This window comes from Anser anser (assembly GCF_964211835.1).
Source record: "Anser anser genome assembly, chromosome: 1".
Taxonomy (NCBI): Eukaryota; Metazoa; Chordata; class Aves; order Anseriformes; family Anatidae; genus Anser; species Anser anser.
In genome coordinates this window covers 105,009,800-105,034,051 of record NC_139720.1, presented here as the reverse complement: position 1 = coordinate 105,034,051, position 24,252 = coordinate 105,009,800, and the positions used below count along the sequence as shown (strand labels likewise).

Here is a 24,252-nt window from a genome sequence, read left to right as displayed (position 1 = left end):
GGAATAAGTCGTAACACATCTGCAATTTTTAAAGCTTTGTATTTATATAGAAAAATTAAAGTCAAGTCAGATAAGTCTATGTTGTCTCCAGCAGTTTAAGCTGCAGAGGAAAGTATAATTGCCCTATATATTTCCCATGCTGCTCAAGTGTGATCAGAACTTAAGGACTTTTTTTTTTTCCTCTAAAGGTATGTCAATTATAAAATCAAAGACATCATGTGGACATGCTGTCTGTGAACACAAGATTTCATGCAGACCTCTCTGAGTTAACTGACAAACCAGAACATCACATTTTATAGATTTGTAGATATGAAGAAGAGGGAAATCAAGTTGCCCATAACCATAAACATTCTACTGACCACTATGCTATTTCAAGGAAAGTAATTTTGGTTGTCACTGACCATGATGTCTTTTCGACTTACTGCTACGCTGTGCTCTGGCCTTAAGTACAACCTTCTGGACAATTTCAAGTTGTTCTTGAATTCCAGGAAAATGAAAATCCGTGCATTCTTGGCAAACAGTTGCAAAATCTAGGAAAAAAATAAAGATTTAAATCCACGTCATAAGGATGTGCTAGTAACATTACATAATGCTGTTATATAGTTCAAGCAAAGACAGATACAACAGCAAAACAAAAACAAAACAAACAAAAAAAGCCCTGCTGCATTTCACTTTAAGTCCTAAAAAAAGTATTACAGCAGAAACAAAGTGGTTTTTTTAAATAAATGAATTCTTTGGAAAAAAAACAGCTTGAAACAGTGTTGTTATTCTTCAGACAAAATCATCCATACAAAAAATAAACCTGAAGATAACAGCAAGAATCACAGAATTCTAGGTGGTGGAAGAGACCTCGAGAGATCATGGGGTCCACCCCATCTTCCAAAGCAGATAAAACATACATGCATTAATGTTACCATCCTTTAAAGTGTTGATGCCTTATTAATAAGGGTCCTTCAATCTGTGATGCTTTATTGAAACATATATAGTAGATATTTCCGATAGCAGCTATGGCACCCCAGTTTGTTTTGCAAAACAAGAGCTATTAAATTCATAAACAGCATATCTGGAAAGTTGGCATTACAGTTCTTTCCTCTTAGTTCTCAATACAGAGATCTGAAAGCTAAAGAAAAGTGCCATCGGCTGAAAAGAGCTGTAAGTTTCTTTTCCTGATAAGTAATGTCAGACTTGGAAAAATTAAATTAATAATTAGGATCATAACATACTGCTCCTGTGATGGGTATTCTAAGCTCAGTATCCTGATGTCCAGCCTTTTCTCATAGCAAGTCAATGGCTGCCAAAACAAGCTATTATCAAGAAGATGAACTATACTAACCAATTGTGACTTACTTTTGAGGAACCTACTCAGATTAGATCCCAAAGGACTTAATGTACTTTGATTATCTGAGGATCACCATGCAATCCTGTGAATAGGCTATGACAGGAATAGGCAGGATATAAAGAAAACCTTAATATCTTTTATCTTTTTACATCCTCTCTATCATAAAATCTATTTTCAAAATGCTTTATTAAGTTCTGGTGTCCAAAATCAAGGGAAGAAGCAGCTCATATTCTAAAAGATTGTGTTTTCTGTGTTTATTAAGATAAACTAAGGCCAGGAAACATTTTATTGGAAACAAACAAAGGAAAAGTCTCTTATTTAAATCAAAACTAAAGTTAGTTTTAGTTTACCATTTGAGTGTGCTATACCTACTTAAAATCCAAGTCATAGTAGCCCTACAAAGTCCTAATGTAAGAGGCTCATGCTAGGTGATGCATAAATACAAAATACATGAGAAGACTATTCCTCTAGCTTACGAAAAGGAGTCTGAATTAAATCGGGACATTGAAAGATCATAAAAAGTTCAACTTCCTGTTGAAAGCTGTTTTCCAGAGATGGGTCCAAGTCCAATTTCAAAGGTATATTTTACTATAGTCATTGTTTAGATATCGTAAGAGATACAGTCTACCCAGAAAACATTGCAGTCATGGTTTTCAGTCTTGCAAATACCTCACATATATCCTGAACTTTGAGGCAAATTGAACCATCTTTGGATAACAGATTCACCAAAGACGCAACATCAAACTGTTTGTAAGACAACTGAGCTAGCAAAATATACTAAACAAGAAGCACATTCACTAGGGTCCTCAAGATGGATCTAAACAAATTAGGTCAAACAAGTAAGTTGCAAGACTTTGTAGGACTGCACCCGCTCTCCATTTAGTGTTTGCTGAGTGATTGGTGTTGCTCAAAACAATGCAAAATACTTGAATAAACAGCATACTCACATGAAGCTCATCTATACCAACCTTTGCTAATCTCACAGACACTAGAGAATGATTCTAGTCCATCACAAAACAAAGGCTATTAGGTTTGTGTTTTTCCATTTTAAGACAGAAGCAGAAAATTTGCTACACTTTTGTAACCCAGAAATTTAGACTACACATGGTATTACCTCCCTATTTAAACAAAAACATAAATGTATTATTTAAATGTCTTCTATTACAACATTTTTTGCAAATGTTATAAACCTTTGAACCCCCTAGCACATTTATTTCTTAACAGGCCTTTTAGTACGGAGAATGGTTTCTGGGTAGTGCTCTTGCAACAAACAGATTTAACAATTTTAAAGCAAATTTTCTTCTCAAAGGTATTTAGTACTGACCTTTGCCAGAAGGTATCACTCTCACCAGACAGTAGATATAAAGAAATGTACCCAAACCTCTGTTGCTGCCTCTAGTAGTTTGGGGTCTTAGCACAACCAGATGTTCATTGGTGGTTTAAAGTAGCATATTTGATTCAATTAGAGGAGCAGAGACATTTTAAAATGCAATATTTTAAAAAAGAATGGAGACGCAGACAGCTGTGGGGAGTGCTCATATTTAAGTTTGCCAAAATCTGTTTGGAACTAAGAGGAATCAAAATTTACTAAGGATTATATTTTATAGATTGTCATATAGTCCCTTACTTCCCCCTCTACTTTCCCCTTTGCTGAGGCTGCAGTATCAAATTTTGCATTTAGTGGTATTATCTAAATCTCTGTTTTCTCGTGATCATCTAAGACTCATGCACAAATTTTCACTATGTTAATTTAAATATTTAAGCAGTAATAAAAAAAAAGCAATGGAAAATGAGTGCAAAAGTGAAATAATACTTTGAGAATTAAACTTGGAAACCATATACAGAACAAACGCAACTGGAATTTTAATGGGTACACTTCCCTCTCCTTACTACAAAAGCCTGATTCCACACTATTTTCAGAGCGCACCAAAGCCTACTTTTTCCTCCCCTTTCCAAAAAAAATGCATACTAGAATGATGACAACTAATACTGGCTCTAGTCAAAAAGACATTTCATATGTAAATATTTAGGTATTAAATTTCAAGAGGAAGATGGAAAAGTCTACAAAGTTGTTCACAGAGAGCCTGGGTGGCCAAAATTCGAACAGGAACAAACACACGTGTCATTGGTTAGCCTCCAAACACCATCACAGAGACCAGTTAATCAAAAGATGTGCACTTAAAATGGCTATTGATCAAGCTTTCCAAGAGTAGGCAATTAATACTCCTATTATACTCCCATTGTTCCCTGTGAAAGGAAGTTATGGTGATGCAGATATTTAAAGTAAATGTATAAATATGGTACATGCTTATCAATTTTAAAACTTCGTTTTGAGTATTTCATTGTATGGCAAATTAACATTAGAGAGTTAGAAGGCCCTACTGATTATCAGCCAGTGTAAGGCAGGCCAATTAACATTAAAGCGTCCACTCTAACAACTTCCTTACTCAAATGCAAAACCTAGTACAGAGATTCAAAAGTTAACAGCATATCACAGTTCAAGCTACTTAGCACAGCTCTGTTCCCCATTCTTATCCATCTCTTTTTGCTTTTCCTACCCTTTTGTAATATCACATGCAAAACATTAGGGTCTCTAGTAAGTTTTAGTTTTACTGGCAATACTTTTTGTGAGAGAAGACAGCAAGTCTCTAAGAGTGACACTGGCTTTCACTGACATGATATACTCCATCAGGGGACTCACCTCTTTTGATGCCACTGTATGAACTGATACGGTTATCTACCAGTAAAACCAAGCCACAGAGGGAAGTTGAGTAGAGAGACATTGCAGTTTGAAGCCTGTGAAGCTTTACTCCACTTCGATGATTACGCTTATGTTTACAGAAATCCAGCATATCAGCTCTCAATAATCTCAAGTTATGCATGGTCTTCAACTGAGCTCCTGTACCAAATATAAATGATACAAACAGTAGCATTAAATACAATGGTATTTAATACAAACAGCAAAAGATGAAACTCACAGTTATCATTAAAATGACCAAAAAGTTCCCCTAAGTTTTGTGAAAAAGACATAAGGAAAGTATAATCAATAATACTTGCACAAAGTAAGTTCTTAACCATATATGCAGTTAATATGCATATCAGCAAATTACAAAATAAAGACTACTTGAGTGCAGTCAAAACAGACAGCATAAGAAATCTCTACTACATAAACAATACTAAAAGAAAAAAAAAATCAAGCATCTATTTTTCTGTTAACTTTTCTTGGGAACTGAATACAACACACACATTTTAATTTATTAATCGTTATGTGTATTGATGTTAACATGTTTTTCTATACTAGTCACCTTGCTAAAGTGGATAAAAATTTGCTTTTAAAATGTTTTCCATCAAGTATTTTCCAGGTAGGTAGACACTGTTTGATACAGTTTATGCTGTACTATACTTCTCTCCCAAACTGTATATAATAAATACATTAATAGTTAAATACTGTAAATAAAACATGGTTAGATACATAACTTATTAGCATCTGTTATTATCTTTGGATTTACTGTCAGTTTATTTTACTTACCCAAGTGAATAGTAAAGCTTTCTTCTAAAAGTCTTTGCTCTTCATAAATTCTTCCATTTCCTTCCACAGATTCTCTCAATTGACTGGGCTGAACCTTAATTTCATCACTAAAATAATGAGAAACCTACTGAAAAGTTTATACTAGCTTTTGCTGACAATGAAAAACGTATTGCAAACTCTATCCAAAATTTTCTCAGCTAGTCTGTGGAAGCCAAGAAACTAAACCTATTTGAATGAGCTCTACTCATCTGAAGTTTTGCCTTTCTGGTATGTAACACTTCATCTGTATCCCAGCAGGAAGAGTAAACTTCACTATCAGATTTACATCACCAGGCTTCTTTGTAAAGCATTTTGGGATTGAGCAACAAGAACCACAATACCTAGTTATAATGAAATGAACATATAAATAAAAGGGAAAAAAAAATCAGTCTATTTAGAACACACAAAACTTTATTTATGAAGGTCCTGGATATAATATTCTTTCTACCTGCCTCCCCACACACAAAATGGGAGGTTAAAAAAACAAACAGTCAAGTCAAGTTTGCCACACTGTTCAAACTAGCAAGAAATATTGTAGAAGACCATTTTGTTTTTTCTTCAAAAAGTCACCTGTTTGCTAATAAGTCACACAATAAGTACTGTTTCTGCTTTATGAAAGAACATGAACACCTCTTCAATTTGTTTCTGCATTACTGAAAAGGTTCTCATTGTTTTTAAAGTGTCTAATTTTCAAAGGTGTTTCATAAAAGATTGTTTTATAAACTTGCAAGAAATTTCACTAAATGCAAATGCCTAGTTATGAGATAAAACTGAGATACACTGCTAATATATACACACACAAAAGATACATGTTAACATATATAAAGATATATACACGAAGATACAAAAAGATACACACACACACAAGCAATTATCTGCCTATCGTCAAGCTTCTAGTTGCCTTATCATAGACTTTCTGTGTACTACTTTCAAATGCATTAGGACTTATAGTTTTCAGAACTCAGAGAGACCACACTTTCTATAAAAATACTATCACTTCACATCTATTAAGATGAATGGAGATCTGCAATACTGAGCATCCAAAACTATGAAGTCCAAGCATCCACTGTCTTTCTCAGAGGTACTTGCCGCTGGACCTCTAGCTATTTCTTCTGGTTTTCAGTTCTACGTAACTCCACCTTGGCCTCATTTTACAGTAGAAGAGATTCACAGTGATGAGCAGGAATGGCCTCTGTAATTTTACTGTCTTTAAAGACTCATGAGAATATACCAACATGAAAACTTTGTGGAAAGATATTTCAGGACTGGGCTTAGAATTTGAGCAGACTGTCACTATTGCAGTGAAGTTTTTACCGGGTCACTGATTTAGAAAGAGGTTAGCTTGCTCAGAAGCTATGCAGTCCTAGGAACATATTCTGGGACTAACCTGAAAACTGCAAAAGACTTCCAAAACACAGAAATTCAGACACAATCGTGAGGAAAGTAGTGAGGAATCTACATGTATATTATCTTCTAACATATTTCCCCTCCTCTCTCTTCCCTCATGTTCCATACAATCTGCTTTCTTATCCCAAAAGTGAACACTTAAGAGGAAGTGATGAAGTATTTCACACTTTATGTTCCATGCCATTTTCATCTTATCACTCACACCCATTTTATGCAAAGGCGTCATTTTCCCCATAAATCCTTTCTGCATCCATCTAAACAATCTATTCAGGCTCTTCTACTAATGAGACATGAAAAAGCATCAGGTTTTACTCTCTTCATTTTCCAAATAGTAACGAAGGTGGTAGACACTAATGATACAGCATAGGGATCTCCTCAAGTTACAAATTTCAATTTCCCTACTATATCCTCAATAAGAAAACAACTCTCACTATAAGTGGTCAGACTGAAAGACTCCAAATATTTTAGCTGTACAGTGATGTCTACATAAAACATTAAAAAAGAGGCTTGTAATTCAAAATTTGTGACACTGCTACCACTTACTAAACTTTAATTATTCTGTGTAATATAATTATGTGATAACAGAAAGCATTATGAAAAAGCATTTTAAAAAAAGACAATGTAAATAAGGCAAAACAGGAGGAAGCTCCATACAGCTCAGGCTGTAATTTAGTGTATGAGAACATTTCTTTGTACAGAAAGGTTGTAAAACGTTATGCAAAGAAGAAAGGTCTAAAAATATAGATATTTAATTATGATAGTTTATTTGCCTTTGATTCTCTTGGACTATGTTGTTTAAGTGGCTATTTTGAAAGAAAAGAGTATATAAAACCATGTATTTTGAATTAATAGAGACAGCAGTAAACGTCACCATGGAATTAAATACCTGATTGAGCTGTTGTTGGGATTCTTAAGGTCCTGATGAAGTTTTATCACCCATTCCTGATATTCCTGCTTCTGGATAGCACTGGACTGTTTTAATTCATTGGTCCATTTGTTCTCCAAATCCTAACAAGAAGACAGACATAATTTGAGTGTTTTGGGTTCTCTTTTTAAGACAATTATTTGCATGATGTGTTCTAGTTCAACGAATTTAGATTACCTGCTGAGATTCAAAATGCTGAGCCGCTAATGAATTTACATCTTGGTCCGTTAGAGATTTCCCTAGCTCCTGCATCACCTTATCCATCTCTGCTCCTTGTCTAAAAGGAAAGCAAATGCAGATTTACAAATAACACTTTCAATAAACTGGCAGAGGATGTGCCGTCAATGTGCGCTTGCAACCCAGAAAGCCAACAGTACCCTGGGCTGCATCAAAAGAAGCATGGCCAGCAGGCTGAGGGAGGTGATTCTCCCCTTCTACTCTGCTGTCGTGAGACCCCACCTGGAGTACTGTGCTTAGCTCTGGGACTTCCACCATAAGAAAGATATGGATCTGTTGGAGAGAGTCCAGAGGAGGGCCACAAAGATAATCAGAGGGCTAGAACACCTCCCTTATGAAGACAGACTGAGGGTGTTGGGGTTGTTCAGTCCAGAGAAGAGGAGGCTCCAGGGAGATACTACAGAGGCCTTCCAGTACTTTACGGGGGCCTACAGGAAAGCTGGGGAGGGACTCTTTATCAAGAAGTGCACTGGTAAGACAAGAAGTAATGGTTCTAAACTAAAAGAGGGTAGATTTAGATTTATGTTTATTAGGATGAAACTCTTTACTATGAAGGTGGCGAGGCACTGGAACAGGTTGCCCAGAGAGATTGTGGATGCCCCATCCTTGGAAGGGGTCAAGGCCAGGTTGGATTGGGCTTTGAGCAACCTGTCTACTGGAAGTTGTCCCTGCCCATAGCAGGGAGGTTGGAACTAGATGATCTTTAAGGTCCCTTCCGATCCAAACCATTCCATGGTTCTACAGAAAATTCAGCAAACAGCTGAAAGATATGTCATGCAGTACTTTATCCTTCTGCTTTTTTTTGGAATCAGAATCCATACATTTCAAGTCTTCCTGCAGAAACGTTCACAAGATGATAAGACAGTTTCTCTAGATACTCTAATATCTGGATCACTTCACTATCCTTATTACTAGAAGAGTTTTAACTAATATGTGGTCTGAACTGTCCTTGCTGAAATTCAATTACTGTGTTTTTTGTTTATTTTTCTACCAGGACACAGAAAAATCAACGGCTCTTCTAAACAGAAGCATCCCTTTATGCAGGATGGATTGGGGGAGGGATCTAGAAGACCTTACAAGTGGAGCATTCTGAAGAGTCCGATAGGGAGTATATGACAGTGCAATGGATGAACTGCATTTTACAGCAGCTATTTAGTCAGACACTTAATGCTGCCAATGTTAGAGAGGAGGTCTTTATTTTACTCCTTTGAGTTAACAATTTGATCCAAAAATAATGGAAAAGTCACTGGACAAAGTAAAAAAAACAGTAAGTTTTCAGTCTCAGAACCTGAAGAATATTTTCCTTTTACTGAAAGCAATTACAAACTAGATCTTTCAACTTTTATGGTAAGAACATACATATTTTCAATTTAAAATAGCTATTATTTTTAAAAAGCAAGTCCTGTTTTTTTTCCTTTTGATTAAGAATGAATTTTAGAGTCCATAAGATGTATCAAGTAAAATTTCTAGATACTAAAGCCTGTTAAAAACAAGAAGACCAATAAAAGTTTTTAACTCTTGCCCAGGCTAGATACCATAACCCAGAGACAACTGTTATTTTGAAATGGACTTACTTGATCCCTTGCTTAATTTTGCCACCAAGCACAAATGATGCAGACATGGTAACCACCACGAAGTAGGCTAAACTCACTTATTTTTAACAGCCAGATGAGTTTCCAACTCAAGCTACATTCAAAAAGGGGAGCTGTAATTGCTAGGCTGTCCTGCTATCATCAATTCATCCAAATATCTCGTCCCTCCTTTGTCTTCTTCGGTGTCCCTGGCTTCATTTGTCTTTTAATATTCACCCCATCCTTAGCAATGAATCGATTTACTATAACAAAGACTTAGTAATGAATATCCACTAAACAAATCTGAGGGTCAGGGATTCCAAATCAGCTCCCGTGTAAACAGAACATTATCTTCACTCAAGTGGGATAGTCTCAGCTGTCATCAAAATACAAACTTTCACAATTACAGCAAGTAGATATAATAAATTCCACTGAAGTCTATACACAACTCTGTCATACTAGAGCTGTATAAGATTACTGCTCTTAATACTAAGTGCTCTTTTTTCTATATACGTAGTTGAGAAGAGTCAGTAAGCAGCAAAAACCATTATGCTTACATTACTGCAACTTTCATCCCCAAATTAGAGATATATAAGATTCAGAAATATTAGAAAGAAACTACGCAAATAAATATGTAAGAATCATTCTGGAAGTACACTAGAAAACCTACAAAAACAGGTATATAACGTGAGCTTAAAAACAAAGAGCACTACCCCTTATAAAACACACCTACTAAGGATATTTTGGCATCTCACAAGCATTGCCAGGATTCGTTTCTAGTACCTATACTATATAGTTGCGTCCATTCATTTTTTTGAACCTATTTAGTTCACGGTGGGGGGGGGGGGGCGGGAATTAAAACACACAATGCATGTGCTCCTCCTCGTGGACAAAGCAGCCACCTGCAGCTTTTCAAGCTTACTGGGGAGACCACAGAGACTTTTACAAAATTCTTCCTTTTAGAGTTTCTGAATTAAAGTTTGTTCAAATCTTTTCCTCATCTTCTCATCTTGTGGAACTTCCGATTTCCTATTTGAATTATATTACAATAAAGGCAAAACATGATACATACTTAAACTTCACTATCTAGATAACCTAAGCACTTAAAACATCAATAGGAATGGAAATAAAACAGCAATGGAAATTAAAATGGAATTTGAATGGAAATTAAAAAAAAAAAAGCACAAACCTTGTATTAATCAGATGACCTTTGCTTTTATAATTTTCAGTGACTGAGGAGAGTGTAAGATAGCTGACCCCAACAATATAAACTAAGCATTACGTGACTAAGTTTAAAGAGGGAAACACAAAACTAAAATAGGGCTTACATTGACAAATACAAATTGACACGCATTATCATACAAGTTGTATACACCCATTAGTATGCACCTGTATTTTGTAAGACAACTGAAGAAAAGAATGCAGAATACCTTTCCCGTAGCTTTTTCAATTCCACATCTCTTTCACTTATTAATTCTGAGATGCTAACAAAATAATTGTGTTCCAGGTTTAACAGTGTTTCAGAAGCTGGAGAATGTATCAGATCATGATAAACATCTGCAAAATCTTCATCCCAGCTGGTTTCTTCAGGTTTTGCATACTCTAATGTTGTCTAAAAATTATAAGAGAGATGTCTTTAAAGTCACCATATAATATAAAATAATGATCCCTCATAATGGGGAGGCAAAACCAACTGGGCATTCACACTGATGCACGTCCTTCAACATACATGAATTATCTCCTTAATTTGAGCTCTCTGTATTCTACTTTAGCTTTTATCATTTTCTCTCTTCCCATATTCTATTTCAAAGCAACTAGCAGCAGAAGCATTACGGTTTTGCCAACAGTGAAGAATCATTAATTTTCACCACCAACGTGAAAAGAAGAATAATTTAGCACTTACTATTTTAAGTATTTAAGGTGCTGTCAAAAAATAAATCTGCACAACATCATTTGCATTTGATGAAGTTTAGATAGGGTCCAAAACATCAGCTGTGCAAAGAAAAATGTCTTACTAGAAAGGAGGGCCAAACTCTGATGTCACTACAATGTGATCAAAAACAACGACTTAAGAAAAATAATTTTTAATTAACAAAGAATGACCCAGAGATGCCAGTTCAGCTGGCTCTTCTATACTGAAACGATCCTTGTATCTGCCGTCACTCCCACCAGATTCAGATGATAAATTTAGATGGTAACATTGAAGAAATGTCGAGATAAAATCATAATCCTTGCACTGAGGCAAGATTTTGAATAAATTTTTTAAGAGTCTGCCTAACCTATCCATAGTAACCTTCAGAGAAGAAGAGGGTAAACTCTTTCAATGATTTGAAACATTTCTATGTTCACGCAATGCAGATTTTTCCTTCTTAAAGATTAAGCTAATTTTATTTTATTCATGTTCATCAAGGCATACGATTTGTTGACAGTTTTCTTTAGGAGACTTCATTGGTATTTTTGAGGTTCTGGATGGGATCAAAGCAAATCTTATTCTTTGATTCTAATGTATTATAACTCTTAGATCTAATTTTGTTTGACGGTCACTAGCTATTTTACTTCTCCATTTTGTTTTTTTAAACTCTACTAAATTTTTGCCAGTAATGAGATAAATTCAGGAAAAAAACCTGACTTATAAGTTTCAGGGTGAATACCTAATAATCACTTTGGAATAAAAGCAAAAAAAATCATAAGAATTGTAAAATTGAATTTCAATGTAATTTTGTACCTTCACATAAGTGATTACGTCTGCATACATGTGCATACACACACAAAGCAAATTCTGAACATTAATTTTTCAGCCTTAATCTTACCTCTTTATAAGCTTTAGACCAAGTATCTGCCAGCTGGTTTATGTCTACTTTTCCTGATTTCACTGCTTCCAGAGCCATTTCAGCTTCTCTATCATAATCTTTTATAGTTTCCTCTTCTATGAACTTACTAAGAGATTGCTTGAGGTCTATTATAACAAACAGAGAATGGCCCATCAACAAAACCATTTAAGTGGAAGTATCAGCAATCAACTAGGAAACATACAAAGAACATTTTCTGAAAACTTTTTACTTAGGCATTTTTCTTCTAGTACTGCCATTTTCTTAAATGTTTAGCTATTAAAAAAAAATTAAAACATTTCTACTAAGTACCTTTCTTTTGATTTCTTCAAGTGTGGTGTAAAAGATTTATAGGCATGAATATATGACACTAAAAATTCAAAATTTAAAATTTCAAGCCTTACCATTTTCTATAAAACATGGCAGATTGTGCAGAAGCATTAGACGTCCATGCAGATGACTAATATTTTCTTGCACAGGAAATTTAAGGGGCACTGTAAGCACTAAATGTTGATTTCCAGCATTGAATTCATACACATAGTCTCTCTCCCGAATGCAGATGTTTCCTTTATTAGGCTTCATCTTCGAGTTGATTTCCTATATTAGCAATAAAATTTGCATGAGTTAAATTCTAGTAAAATCACAAACAAATTGCTAACAAAAAGCATGTTTTGTTAACAATTAACAATTTCTAGTTTTTAAAACTTTAAAACCTGCATTTTTCATAAATATTCATCTCATTTTTGACGACTGCATTGGTAGGAGCTGAAGCCCAAATGTTATTTTCCAAAACAGTGAGTGTTTCCAAACTGTAATTGAGTGTATCAGTGTATGAATTAGGATAATTACACTCATGAGTAACTACAAAATTCTTGACTTAAAGGCAGAACCAGGACAGAAAGAACCTACATAAACAGCTACCTTTAACTGCAACACTGTGACTGATGACATGCCTATCTCAGAAACTGAAACAGTTTATAGTGCAGTAGGAATTTATTTCCTCCTTTCCACTGGTGGCAGAGTGGAAGAACAAGAAAAAGAAAGGACATGGACCTGTTAGAGCGAGTCCAGAGGAGGCCACACGGATGATCAGAGGACTGGAGCACCCCTGCTATGAAGACAGGCTGAGGGAGTTGGGGTTGTTCAGCCTGGAGCAGAGAAGGCTCCGGGGAGACCTTAGAGCGGCTTTACAACACCTACAGGGGGCCTGCAGGAGAGCTGGGGAGGGACTCTGTCAGGGGGTGGAGTGATAAGACAAGGGGGAATGGCTTTAAACTAAAAGAGGGGAGGTTTAGATTGGATATGAGGAATAAATTCTTCACTCAGAGGGTGGCGAGGCCCTGGCACAGGTTGCCCAGAGAAGCCGTGGATGCCCCATCTCTGGAGGAGCCCAAGGCCAGGCTGGATGGGGCTGGGGGCACCCCGGGCTGTCCCTGCCCACGGCAGGGGGACCGATGGGGTCTGCAAGGTCCCTTCCAGCCCCAGCCATTCTATGATTTCAAACCAAACCCAAACCGCTTACCACCAGCCAAACACCTCCCAGGGCAGCCAAAGCTAAGCCAAGGCCGGGCCGCGCCCGGCCGCAGGGAGGAATCCGAGCGGCGCCGCCCCGCGCCGCCCCCCACCAGCCCCAGCCCCAGCCCGGCCTCACCTCCGCGCCGCGCCGGCACCCGCGGGCGAGCGGGCTGCGCGAGCTTCGCGTCCGGAGGCGCAGATTCGCGACCAGCCGCTCTGTGGCGAATGTGCGGCGCGGGGCGGGGCGGGGGCAGTGTCGTCATGGCCGCGGGCACGGCGCGGCCGGTGCGGAGGTGAGGGCCGGGGGGGGGGGGAGGCGTTTCCTAGAAAGCCGGCGGCCGTTGGCGCCCGTTGCCCGCCCGTTGCCCGCCCTCGGCTGAGGGGGCCCGGCTGGGGCCCCGCTGGCCCCGACCCTTGCCTATAAGGGTGGTGAGGCTCTGGACCAGCTTGCCCAGAGAAGCTGTGGGTGCCCCATCCCTGGAGGTGTTCAAGGCCAGGCTGGATGGGGTCCTGGGCAACCTGGTCTGGTGGGAGGTGTCCCTGCAGGGGGAGTGGGACTGGATGGCTTTAAGGTAGAGCTCAAATCGCTCAACGACTGTGATTCTTAATAACCTTACAGTAAAACGTCTGAATATGCATTGTTTTTTTTCCTTAAAATCCTGACTTACCCAAAGTCAAGTATCAGCAAGTAAAGATTCTCACTCCAAAATGATTAACTCTGTGTGGTTTTGCCACAGGAGCAAGAAAGTTGTTGATTATTCGGAATTTGGTGATGATGGTAAGTGATGTATTCCTGTACGTAACAAAAATGCCAAACACTTAATGCCACAACCCAAAGCATCGGTGGAGTGTTCTTAATCTATTAGTTCAGTGACAAGGCTGTTACTGCTTTTAGTGGAAGTAAACTGTGCACACTGTTAAAAGTCCTGATTCAACAGGAATATGATGACTGTAAGCCAGAGTATAATAACAGTGTATTAGGGAACTGGTGAATACACGGTGTTATTGCAAGAAAATTGTTTCTTTCCCTGCCTTAGTTTTCAGAGAGAATTGCTTGTTCCGTGTCCTCCTGAAGATGAGTTTGCAGGACTGTAAGTCAGAATATTGTCAGGAGTTGTGGATGGTCTGTACATAGATCTAACATTCCTCTTGCAGCTCTGTACCTTGATGGGTTCTGGGTAAGAACTTAGCAGTCAAATTTTGAGGTTCATTGATAAGAAAAATAGATTGCAGGCTATTTATTTTCATGACAGTCCTTCTTTCCTCTAAGCCCCAATTGGTGTCACATATTTTCCTTACTGAAGTTGGGTTTCCTTACTTTCATGGATTTGGATTATGAATTTTTTGTTGCTGTTGTTTGTTTGTTTTCCTGCTTGCTCTTTGTCTGTTAGTGAGATGCATTGAATAGTATGAAGTGATGGGAAGGAGAGGGTAAAGTAAATAATGTTGATGGTCCCTTGTGAGTCCTGCAGGTTAATGCAGAGTGTTAATTTCGTGAGTTTAAATGTGGTAAATGTGGTGCATGACTTTTCTTAGTTTTTAAGTGACCGTTTGTAATATAAAAGAAAAGTTAAATCTCTTTTCATCTGTCCCTCAGATGTTTTGTGTTTTTTTTTTTTTTTCCTCAGCATTGATCATATATATGTTCTGTGGCATTTAGGAAGCACTGAAGATTATTATATTTTTTTAATTATTTTGCACTGTGAACTGCAGTGTCTTCAGTTGGAAGAAAGGCGGTCTCCATGCCTTCTAATTTTCTTGGAAAACTGGAGAAAATATATTGTATTTGCTAACAGACAACTTGAGAAAGCTAGAAAAAGGGAAGCAGGAACATTTCTAATTAACAGGAGTCATTAATGGGAACAATTCACAAAACCTCAGGACTATAAAACTGATTAGTGACAATGATTGATGTTATAAAAATTATTGTTCAGTATATAACAAGGTGAAACTTTAGTTATTAAAACTGTGGTAACAAATGGGACCTTGAATAAAAATTGAAATGATCACCATTAAAACAGATCTGAAAGAAGTCTTGTTAAATTTTCATTAAAAATACATTTAAGAACAGTGCTGTTACACTTTTCCTGTTTTTTTTTTTTTTCCATTTTTTTTAATAGAGTAGATTTCAAAAAGGCTATGTTTGGTGTATTTTCAGTGTATGATGAAATTGGGTTGAGTGACTTGTTTTTGGCCACGTGGAAGAATATAGTGGAGGAAACCTAATTAAAGTTTGTTATTATTTCCTAAATAGATGAAGACTTTGCATGTATAGCTGCACCTTTAAGCAAAAAATCCAGAACACAGCTGAAGGAACCAAAGAAGGAGAAAAAAGAGAAGCAAAAAATAACACACAAAGAATTAACTCCATCACAAAAGCAGGCACCTAGTAAAAGGTGAGAAGTGTTGAAATGTGGTTAACTGTGTTTGAAGTAAGAAGCTGTATTTCAATAGTAGTATTTGTGGTGTTGTTTGTTGTTGCTGTTTTTTTTTTTCCTAGAGTTTTAAACAGCTGAGAGTAAAAACCTAACATATTAGTGTGGTAATGATTTTCAGCTTTAATGGTGTAGTTGCAAAACAAGGGTATAATAACCTTACATAGGGTCAGGAAAAGTTGCCTGAGGTCAGTAGTGAACTATGTCTATCATTTTTTACAGCTTTAAACTACAGCAATCTACCTGCATAGGTGCAGAAACAGATTTAGACGTCTGATCTTGTCTTGGTATTTCTACAGTGCAAAATAATTGTAAGAATTCTGTATTACTTAAGGACTTGAATAACTGATAACTACAAAGACAAGTTTGACTCCTTAGAAAAAACATATTTAAAGTTTAATAGAAAATAGAGAGTCAGTGTCAATTAAAAAATCTGATTATTTTGATGGTAAAGTTTTGTATAAATGTTCTGTTTCAATGCAGTATTTCAAGCAAATGTTATTAGCCTTTCCTGTGATAATACCAGTTATTAGGTCTTATACACACAGTGTTCCAAAAGCATCGTACTTTTAAGTATAGTGTGCTTTAAATATTACTTTCTACTTTATTGAAGTCTCTTCAGGAAGTAATTCATAGTATGATGATAATTTCTTTACAAGCACTGGAATTCAAAGTTTAGTAAGTCAGAAATAGATCTGTAACGCTCATTTCATTGTATTATTACTTAGCCTGTTTGTTTTTTCAGAATATCCTTGGATGACAAACTCTATCAAAGAGATCTGGAAGTTGCCTTAGCCTTATCTGTCAAAGAAAAACCAACAAATATCCTTGAGGTGCAAAATTCAGAAGAACAAGGTTATTTTACAGTTCAATGCAACACTCTATTTATATGTAGTGAATTTTGACACGACTGAATTTATTTTGCAAAGAAATAGCTTGAAAGTCATGTTTTATTTCAAGATGTCATTGTGAAGAAATGAGAATTTCTAGCTTGTGCCTGTCTTCTTAAGTTCATGTGTTTTTTTTCTGTGAGAAAAGTAACTTTCTATAAGATTTTTCAAATAGATTGTTTAGAGACAGATAAAAACGCTATTTTCACTTCTTAATATCGTCACTTTTTAAAACATCATTTTCATATATTAATGTTTAATATTTTTAAAAATTTTATTTTCTGGATCCTAAAACAGGTAAGAATATTGAATCAGAAAATAGGAGACCTGTTTTTACCAACTGCAGTGTAGACAGTGAACTTTTAGGTAAGTTGCTCTCATATTATGTGTTTTCATAAATAGCATTTAAATTTACATTTAAGTATGTTTTTCTCTTATTTCTGATGGATTTTATTTTTCACCTATGTGGAAAAAAAGCTTATTTATTTTAAAATATTCTTAACTTTGAGGGATGCATTCATTTTTTCATTAAAATGTCCTAAAATTGGAAAAACGCTGCTCCTTAATGTGTCCAGAATGTCAAAGCATCAAGTATATGTGGCCAAAACATATGCTGTGCCACTGGGAACTTTTTCATATTTCTGATTTTGTTTTTGTGCATCTGTACTTTCATTAGTTTGATTACAGATAAATACTGATAACTTTCATTCCTAGATAGAACAGTTTTGCCAGTTAAGTGGCATTGAGTACACCCTCAGCAAGTTTGCCAGCGACACCAAGCTGTGTGGTGTGGTTGGCACGGTGCAGAGAAGAGATGCCATACAGGGGGACTTTGACAGGCTCAAGAGTTGGGCCTGCATGGACCTCATGAAGTTCAACAAGGATAAGCAGAAGGTGCTGCATCTGGGCTGGGGCAATCCCAAGCACAAATACAGGCTGGGTGGAGAATGGATTGAGAGCAGCCTTGAGGAGAAGGACCCTGGGGTGCTGGTGGATGAAAACTGAACGTGAGCCCGCAATGTAGGCTTGCAGCCCGGAAAGCCAACTGTATTGCATCCAAAGAAGCATGGCCAGCAGGTCAGATGAGGTGATTCTCCCCCTCTACTCTGCTTTCATGAGAACCCACCTGGAGTGCTGTGTTCAGCTCTGGGGCCCCCAGCACAAGGAAGACCTGCTGGAGCAAGTCTGGAGGAGGGCCATGAGGCTGATCAGAGGGCTGAAGCACCTCTCCTGTGAAGAAAGGCTGAGGGAGTTGGAGTTCTTCAGCTTTGAGAAGAGAAGGCTTCGGGAAGACATTACAGTGGCCTTCCAGTATACTTTAAGGGGTGCCACAGAAAAGATGTGAAGGGACTCTTTTTCAGGGAGTGTACTGATATGACAAGAGTTGGTGGTTTTAAGCTAAAAGAGGGTAGATTTAATGAGGTAGATATAATGCAGAAATTCTTCACTGAGGGTAGAGAGGCACTGAAACAGGTTGCCCAGAGAAGCTGTGGATGCCCCATGCCTGGAAGGTTTCAAGGCCAGGCTAGATGGGGCTTTGAGCAACCTGGTCTAGTGCAAGGTGTCCCTGCCCATGGCAGGGGGGTTGGAACTAGGTGATCTTTAAGGTCCCTTCCACCCAAACCATTTCATGATTCTGTGATTCTATAAAATGAGAACCACATGAAAACATGTGCAGATAACCTGCTACTCTAACAGTGTACTTTGAAAAACAAAAATGAATTCTTGTCCCTAAGACTCAAAACCTGCTTCTTTTTGAGTTATAGAGAGAGCAGAGTTACTGTGAATTTGGATTAATTAGACCAACTTCTGTTTTTTAGGTCTTGATCAGGTTCTACATGATGACATGCCTAGGAGTGGCTGTAGGCAAAGGAAGGCAGCATCTAAAGCTCTGTCACATCAGAAGAAGTCACTGACCATTGACAGTGATGACAGAGAGCACGTTACTGACTCTGAGCCAGAGTCTGTACCAGGTAGTCTGTAGAAACTGTCTGCTTAGGAGTTCTTGTAATGTGATTACTTATACTGAGGTTATATATGCAGGGAAGTGCGTACTGCTTCTAATATATCTTTCCTCCCCTCTTAACCAAAGCATTATGTTTTAATTGTAGTGTTTGTTTCTGCAGTTGTATTCTGAGGTTTGCATCAAAACTGAATCTGGAGACCTGCCAGGTGTTAAGTGCTTTCAGTACTGGCTTTGTTTAAGCTTATTAAAGAAGTAGCCTTCCTTCTGCCCCAGAGAAGGGCAACGAAGCTGGTGAGGGGCCTGGAGAACAAGTCTTATGAGGAGCGGCTGAGGGAGCTGGGGTTGTTTAGCCTGGAGAAGAGAAGGCTCAGGGGAGACCTCATCGCTCTCTATAGGTACCTTAAAGGAGGCTGTAGAGAGGTGGGGGTTGGTCTGTTCTCCCACGTGCCTGGTGACAGGACGAGGGGGAATGGGCTAAAGTTGCGCCAGGGGAGGTTTAGGTTGGATGTTAGGAAGAACTTCTTTACTGAAAGGGTTGTTAGGCATTGGAATGGGCTGCCCAGGGAGGTGGTTGAGTCACCATCCCTGGAGGTCTTTAAAAGACGTTTAGATGTAGCCCTTAGTGATATGGTTTAGTGTAGGACTTGTTAGTGTTAGGACAGAGGTTGGACTAGATGATCTTGGAGGTCTCTTCCAACCTAGACGATTCTGTGATTCTTTCCTTCTTCCAATTCTCATCCGTCAGAAAACCTTTCCGTGTCTGATTGGATGCCAGTCTAGCCCATTGCTGTGATTCTGGTAGGAGCCAATTGTTGAATGCCTAGAAAACATGATAGACATCTCTCTCTCTTATCCCCCAGTTGTTAACATGTCTCTATCCAATCTTTTGTCCTTTACAGCAAGCCTTATTGGAAAATACTTCTAAAATTATCAGTGAAATAAAATATCTGGGGGATAGTCTAGATATTGCTGTCAGAAAGCTATTTCTAAGACTTGCCCGTATGTTATTTTCTTAAATAGTAAACCTATAAAACTTCTGCAGCTGAATTTTGACAAAGTATTTTTACTTTGTATTTTTGTCTTCATATTTCCATTTTTTCCAAATTTCCATATTGCTCTCTACAGCTACCCGAAAGGAAGTTGTGGGGAGCTGGGGGTTGACTTCTTCTCGCAGGTAACTTGTGACAGGACTAGAGGGAATGGCCCCAAGTTGTGCCAGGGGCGGGGGTTATGTTGGAAATTTGGAGATATTTTTTCTCAGAGTAGTCAGGCATTGGAACAGGTTGCCCAGGGAGTGGGCTGTGGAGGTGGAGTCACCGTCCCTGGGGGTGTTTAAGGAAAGGTTGGACCTGGTGCTTAGGGACGTGGATTAGTGGGTGACATTGGTGGTAGGGTGATGGTTGGACCAGATGATCTTGAAGGTCTTTTCCAACCAAAATGATTTTATGATTCCACTTTAAATATTCATGAGCAAGAATATGTAAAAATTCAAAGTGCTGTCAAATAATTTTAACTCTTTCATCTTGCACATGTGGGATATTTTAAATTAATAATTAAAAACTGTTTAAAGAATTATTATTTGCAGTTTATACCAGGGTGTGTTGACTTACTAAAAAAACAGAGAGAGAAATCTGTAGATAGAGAATGTATTATGACAGCTATTTCACAAAATCACAGAATTGTAGGGGTTGGAAGGGACCTCGAGGGATCATCGAGTCCAACCCCCCTGCCAAAGCAGGTGCCTTAGAGCAGGCTGCCCAGGTAGGCGTCCAGACGGGCCTTGAATATCCCCAGAGAAGGAGATTCCACAACCTTCCTTGGGCAGCCTGTTCCAGTGCTCCGTCACCCTCACTGTGAAGAATTTCTTTCGCATGTTGGTGCAGAACTTCCTGTGCTCCACTTGTGGCCATTGCCCCTTGTCCTGTCCCACAAACCACTGAAAAGAGGTTGTCCAAATCCCTCTGTCTCCCACACCTCGGGTATTTATAAACATGGATGAGATCCCCAATTTCTTTCTCCGTTCATCATATAAATATGTGCAAAACTGTATGCTTAAGATACACTGGTTCTTCACATTCAGAGTGAGATGAGAAGATCCTGGAGTAATAATAAATTATATTTCCTGTAAAAGAGATGAAATCCCTTTACCTTGACATAGATGAGGAATCAGAAGAAGATTCAGATTATAATGAAGGTGATGATGAAGACTTTGCTATGGAAAAGAAGAAAGCCAAAGGAAATAAAAAAGAAACTAAACAAAAGAGGCAGGCTGAAAAAGAAAAGAAGACTCCCACATCCAAGATTAATACTACAGGTAAGTTTCTCCTAGAAATCTGAAATAAACTCCTTTATAATGAAAATTCCTTTTGTATACAAGGAACAATGCCTGTACCTTTGACAGTGTTTTTTGTTTGATGCTTATCATCATTTTTCCTATTTAAAAACAAGTATTTTAAAAGACCTGAAGGAACAAATAAGATTAGTTGACAAACTGACTTCAGAGTTATGATGAAAAAGGCTATATGCAGAGTAAAAGGGAAATAGCAATGAGAAAAAATCCTGAAAGAAAAAAGGCTTTATAGTAAACAAACATTGCTTACTATAAAAATAGACAAAATTGAATAGTTTTTCTTCCTAAAACTAGCTTTTAAGAAAAGGTTAAATAATACTGAGTGATCTGAGGATTTAAAATATATATATGTGTGTGTGTGTGTGTGTGTGTGTGTTGTGTGTGTGTATAAATATATATGTATATAATATCAGGGCGTGTTCTTGTATTTACATGTATGAATCTTTAATTCAAGGGTAGCCAAACAATGCTAGTGCTAATAACTGTTGGGTAAAAGTGTTAAATATGCAGCTTGTTCGGACTGAAGTTGTTCACTGTATTGCTAACACAATTTACTTTCATCTAAACAGCTTAAGAAAATTCTTACCCTTGTGTTCATCTTGTGTCTGACTTGATAATGTCTTTTAATTTCAATGCTGAGTTTACAATACATAATTTAGTTTATCTTTAGTTTTAGTTATGACAAGGAATGGTTTGCTTTGAATAGTTGACAGAGGAATCTTAGCTTTTAGCAATTTAGTATCTGGAACATCTTTAACAAGAAATTCTTGCAGTGCTTGTTTACAAACTAGTGTTGTAATTCCAGCATGTAACAGGACTGACTATTTAAATATATATCGCTGTTTGGAAGATAAGGCATTATTAACATACATATTTGTTTCACTCAATTCAGAGAGGTCTTGCTGTAAAGGGATCTATCATCTTATACAGTGTGATAATTTCTCTGTAAAAGTATTATTCTAAGGCTGGTTTTATTTTTTAAGTATCGCCTGTAGTTTCTCCTTCACTGATAACGGAACTAAAATCTGAGCCAACACAGATGTCCAGTTCTTCAGAACCAATTGGAAGGCCTTTACACGCATCAAGTCCTGTAACAGAGAAGAAGCCTAAATGGATACCACCAGGTACGTGTGAGATTGTAACTATAAACAGATACATTGGTTGTCTTAAGTTTCCAGAATTCTCTCCTAAAAGCAGACAAACAAACAGTATTTTGGAACAACTATTGCCCTCTTAAAATGCAAGGTATTCTTTTAACCCTAGGTTAAAAAATAAAACAAAACAAAAAGCTATCTCCGTGCTTCTTTTCCTCTTACAGCATTATCCTTAACTCCTTTATGTGGGAAGGATAATGAAATATTTTCCAGAGTGTGAAGCAGATTTTAATCAAGAGATTGTCTTGTGGCCTTTTCTCTCTTAAGAGCTTTCTTTATCTCTGGTATGTGCTGCATTGTTATATATTTTAAACAAATAATGTTAAAAATGTGTTGAAGTGCTTTAACTGCTTTAGTAAAGCAAATACTTAGAAGCTTTAGGTTATCAGAATGTTTAAGCTGCTGCTGCTGACTCCTAACTCTTTCTTTGGTTTTCCTTAATATTTACTTTCCTTTAACGCACACATTTATTTTTTTGTTTGACTCCTTTCTCTCAAGCCTTCTTTTGTCACTTGACTTTGTGTTCTATTCTGTGACTGTCTGTGGAGCACCTGAAAATGCACAGTAGACCAGGAACAATGTTTTTGTGTTTGTCCAGTACCACATGGTTGTGTTTCTCTGAGTTGCTTGTTACTTAAAATCACAGAATCACAGAATCGTCCAGGTTGGAAGAGACCTCCAAGATCATCTAGTCCAACCTCTGTCCTAACACTAACAAGTCCTACACTAAACCATATCACTAAGGGCTACATCTAAACGTCTTTTAAAGACCTCCAGGGATGGTGACTCCACCACCTCCCTGGGCAGTCCATTCCAATGCCTAACAACCCTTTCAGTAAAGAAGTTCTTCCTAACATCCAACCTAAACCTCCCCTGGCGCAACTTTAGCCCATTCCCCCTCGTCCTGTCACCAGGCACGTGGGAGAACAGACCAACCCCCACCTCTCTACAGCCTCCTTTAAGGTACCTATAGAGAGCGATGAGGTCTCCCCTGAGCCTCCTCTTCTCGAGGCTAAACAACCCCAGCTCCCTCAGCCGCTCCTCATAAGACTTGCTCTCCAGACCCCTCACCGGCTTCGTTGCCCTTCTCTGAACTCTCTCGAGCACCTCCATGTCCTTCTTGTAGCGAGGGGCTGTGTGCCATACCTGCTGGAGTGGCTCCCAAATAGAGTGATTCTCTGCAAGTATGCTGATTTTCATGTGCTTTTGTGGTATGTTGTTCTGATCTTTATTGCAATGTCTTTAGCATACTTTTTTTGTTCTGCTTTGAATGCTATAAAAAGACAGGAGTTACGATTTTTTTTTCTTAAAACTGCTTACACCTTTTTGTTTTAAAATTATTTTCAGCTGCATCGGGAAGCACTAATAACATTGGGAAATATGCTTCGGTTAAGTCACCTACTCATGGTCTTAGACTTGGCCTCTCCAGACTAGCAAGAGTCAAACCACTGCATCCCAGCGCTACCAGCAGTTAACTGGTCGTTGACAAGGTATCATGTGAAGGACTGTGTTTAGAAAAGACCTTGGAAAGCATTTTGCTTATAAGTAGAGCGTTGGAAACCAGCGGACAGCAAAAGCTTCATGGCATCATCTGCTTTGCGGGACAGTTGTTATGTACATTTCTAATACTGCAGAGTTTTTATTCTGTAAAATGCTAGGCATCCCTAAGTGCTATTGAATAATAATATTTTTTAACCAAGGTGACATCTGGTCACTAGTTCTTTTATGGGTTATACTCTGAGATAGGGGTTTATAATAATTGTCATTCTCTGATATCTGAACATGCCATTAAAATAGTCAGAAATACTATGTCAATTACGGATTTTTTTTATCTCAAATGGATTCTTAACACAAGTGAAAGTTACAGTATAAAAAAATATTTATGGGAAGAGACATCACTTTTACCCCTCCATTCTTGGAAAATTTCTCTTCACTCTCAAAATCTGTTAGTGTTTGCATAACTTATGTGTTTCTATTCATTTTTTAAAAAAATGTAATATAGATATGAATGGTATTTAGAATGCTATATTAAAAAAAAAGTAAAATAAAATACTTTATATAATCTAA

At 37.6% G+C, this 24,252-nt stretch overlaps 2 protein-coding genes across 21 annotated transcripts in view; one reads left to right on the top strand and one right to left on the bottom strand.

Annotated features, from left to right (window-relative positions):
• Positions 1-13,694, bottom strand: part of FERRY3 (FERRY endosomal RAB5 effector complex subunit 3) — a 23,997-nt gene extending 10,303 nt beyond the window's left edge. For 4 of the 10 annotated variants that reach the window (XR_014574710.1, XR_014574711.1, XR_014574712.1 and 1 more), the window contains exons 1-9: positions 13,527-13,694; positions 12,280-12,472; positions 11,858-12,003; positions 10,478-10,659; positions 7,417-7,516; positions 7,201-7,322; positions 4,869-4,975; positions 4,041-4,238; positions 402-530 (exon numbers count right to left, since the gene is read on the bottom strand). Coding sequence is in view for 7 of the 10 variants with exons in the window: in XM_083808524.1 (XP_083664650.1) it covers positions 402-530; positions 4,041-4,238; positions 4,869-4,975; positions 7,201-7,322; positions 7,417-7,516; positions 10,478-10,659; positions 11,858-12,003; positions 12,280-12,457 (1,162 nt within the window). In the remaining 3 variants the exon portion in view is untranslated. The other 6 variants (XM_083808528.1, XM_083808530.1, XM_083808527.1 and 3 more) reach the window with 6 other exon arrangements.
• RAD51AP1 (RAD51 associated protein 1) lies at positions 13,584-24,252 on the top strand. Of its 11 annotated transcripts, none has more exons than XR_014574724.1 (10): positions 13,584-13,683; positions 14,128-14,168; positions 15,645-15,786; positions 16,571-16,680; positions 17,013-17,081; positions 18,536-18,688; positions 20,840-20,995; positions 22,015-22,155; positions 22,350-22,469; positions 23,533-24,252. XR_014574724.1 is itself a non-coding variant. In XM_083808610.1 (9 exons), exons 1-9 carry the CDS (start codon positions 13,616-13,618, stop codon positions 23,658-23,660), a joined length of 1,008 nt encoding a protein of 335 aa, XP_083664736.1. In that variant the 5' UTR covers positions 13,584-13,615; the 3' UTR covers positions 23,661-24,252. The 11 variants fall into 11 exon arrangements, 9 of the variants coding, with proteins under 9 accessions (XP_083664736.1, XP_083664735.1, XP_083664732.1 ...); XR_014574725.1 differs by having other exon boundaries at positions 13,632-13,683; positions 14,065-14,168; XM_083808610.1 differs by lacking the exon at positions 22,350-22,469.

What these genes read in the sequence shown, in the direction of transcription:
- RAD51AP1 (XM_083808604.1), top strand. Translation starts at nt 13,652, where the DNA reads ATGGCCGCGGGCACGGCGCGGCCGGTGCGGAG. An exon ending in TTCGGAATTTGGTGATGATG is followed by an intron (nt 14,169 to 15,644) that starts GTAAGTGATGTA and finishes TTTCCTAAATAG; the next exon opens with ATGAAGACTTTGCATGTATA. An exon ending in TGTAGACAGTGAACTTTTAG is followed by an intron (nt 17,082 to 18,535) that starts GTAAGTTGCTCT and finishes TCTGTTTTTTAG; the next exon opens with GTCTTGATCAGGTTCTACAT.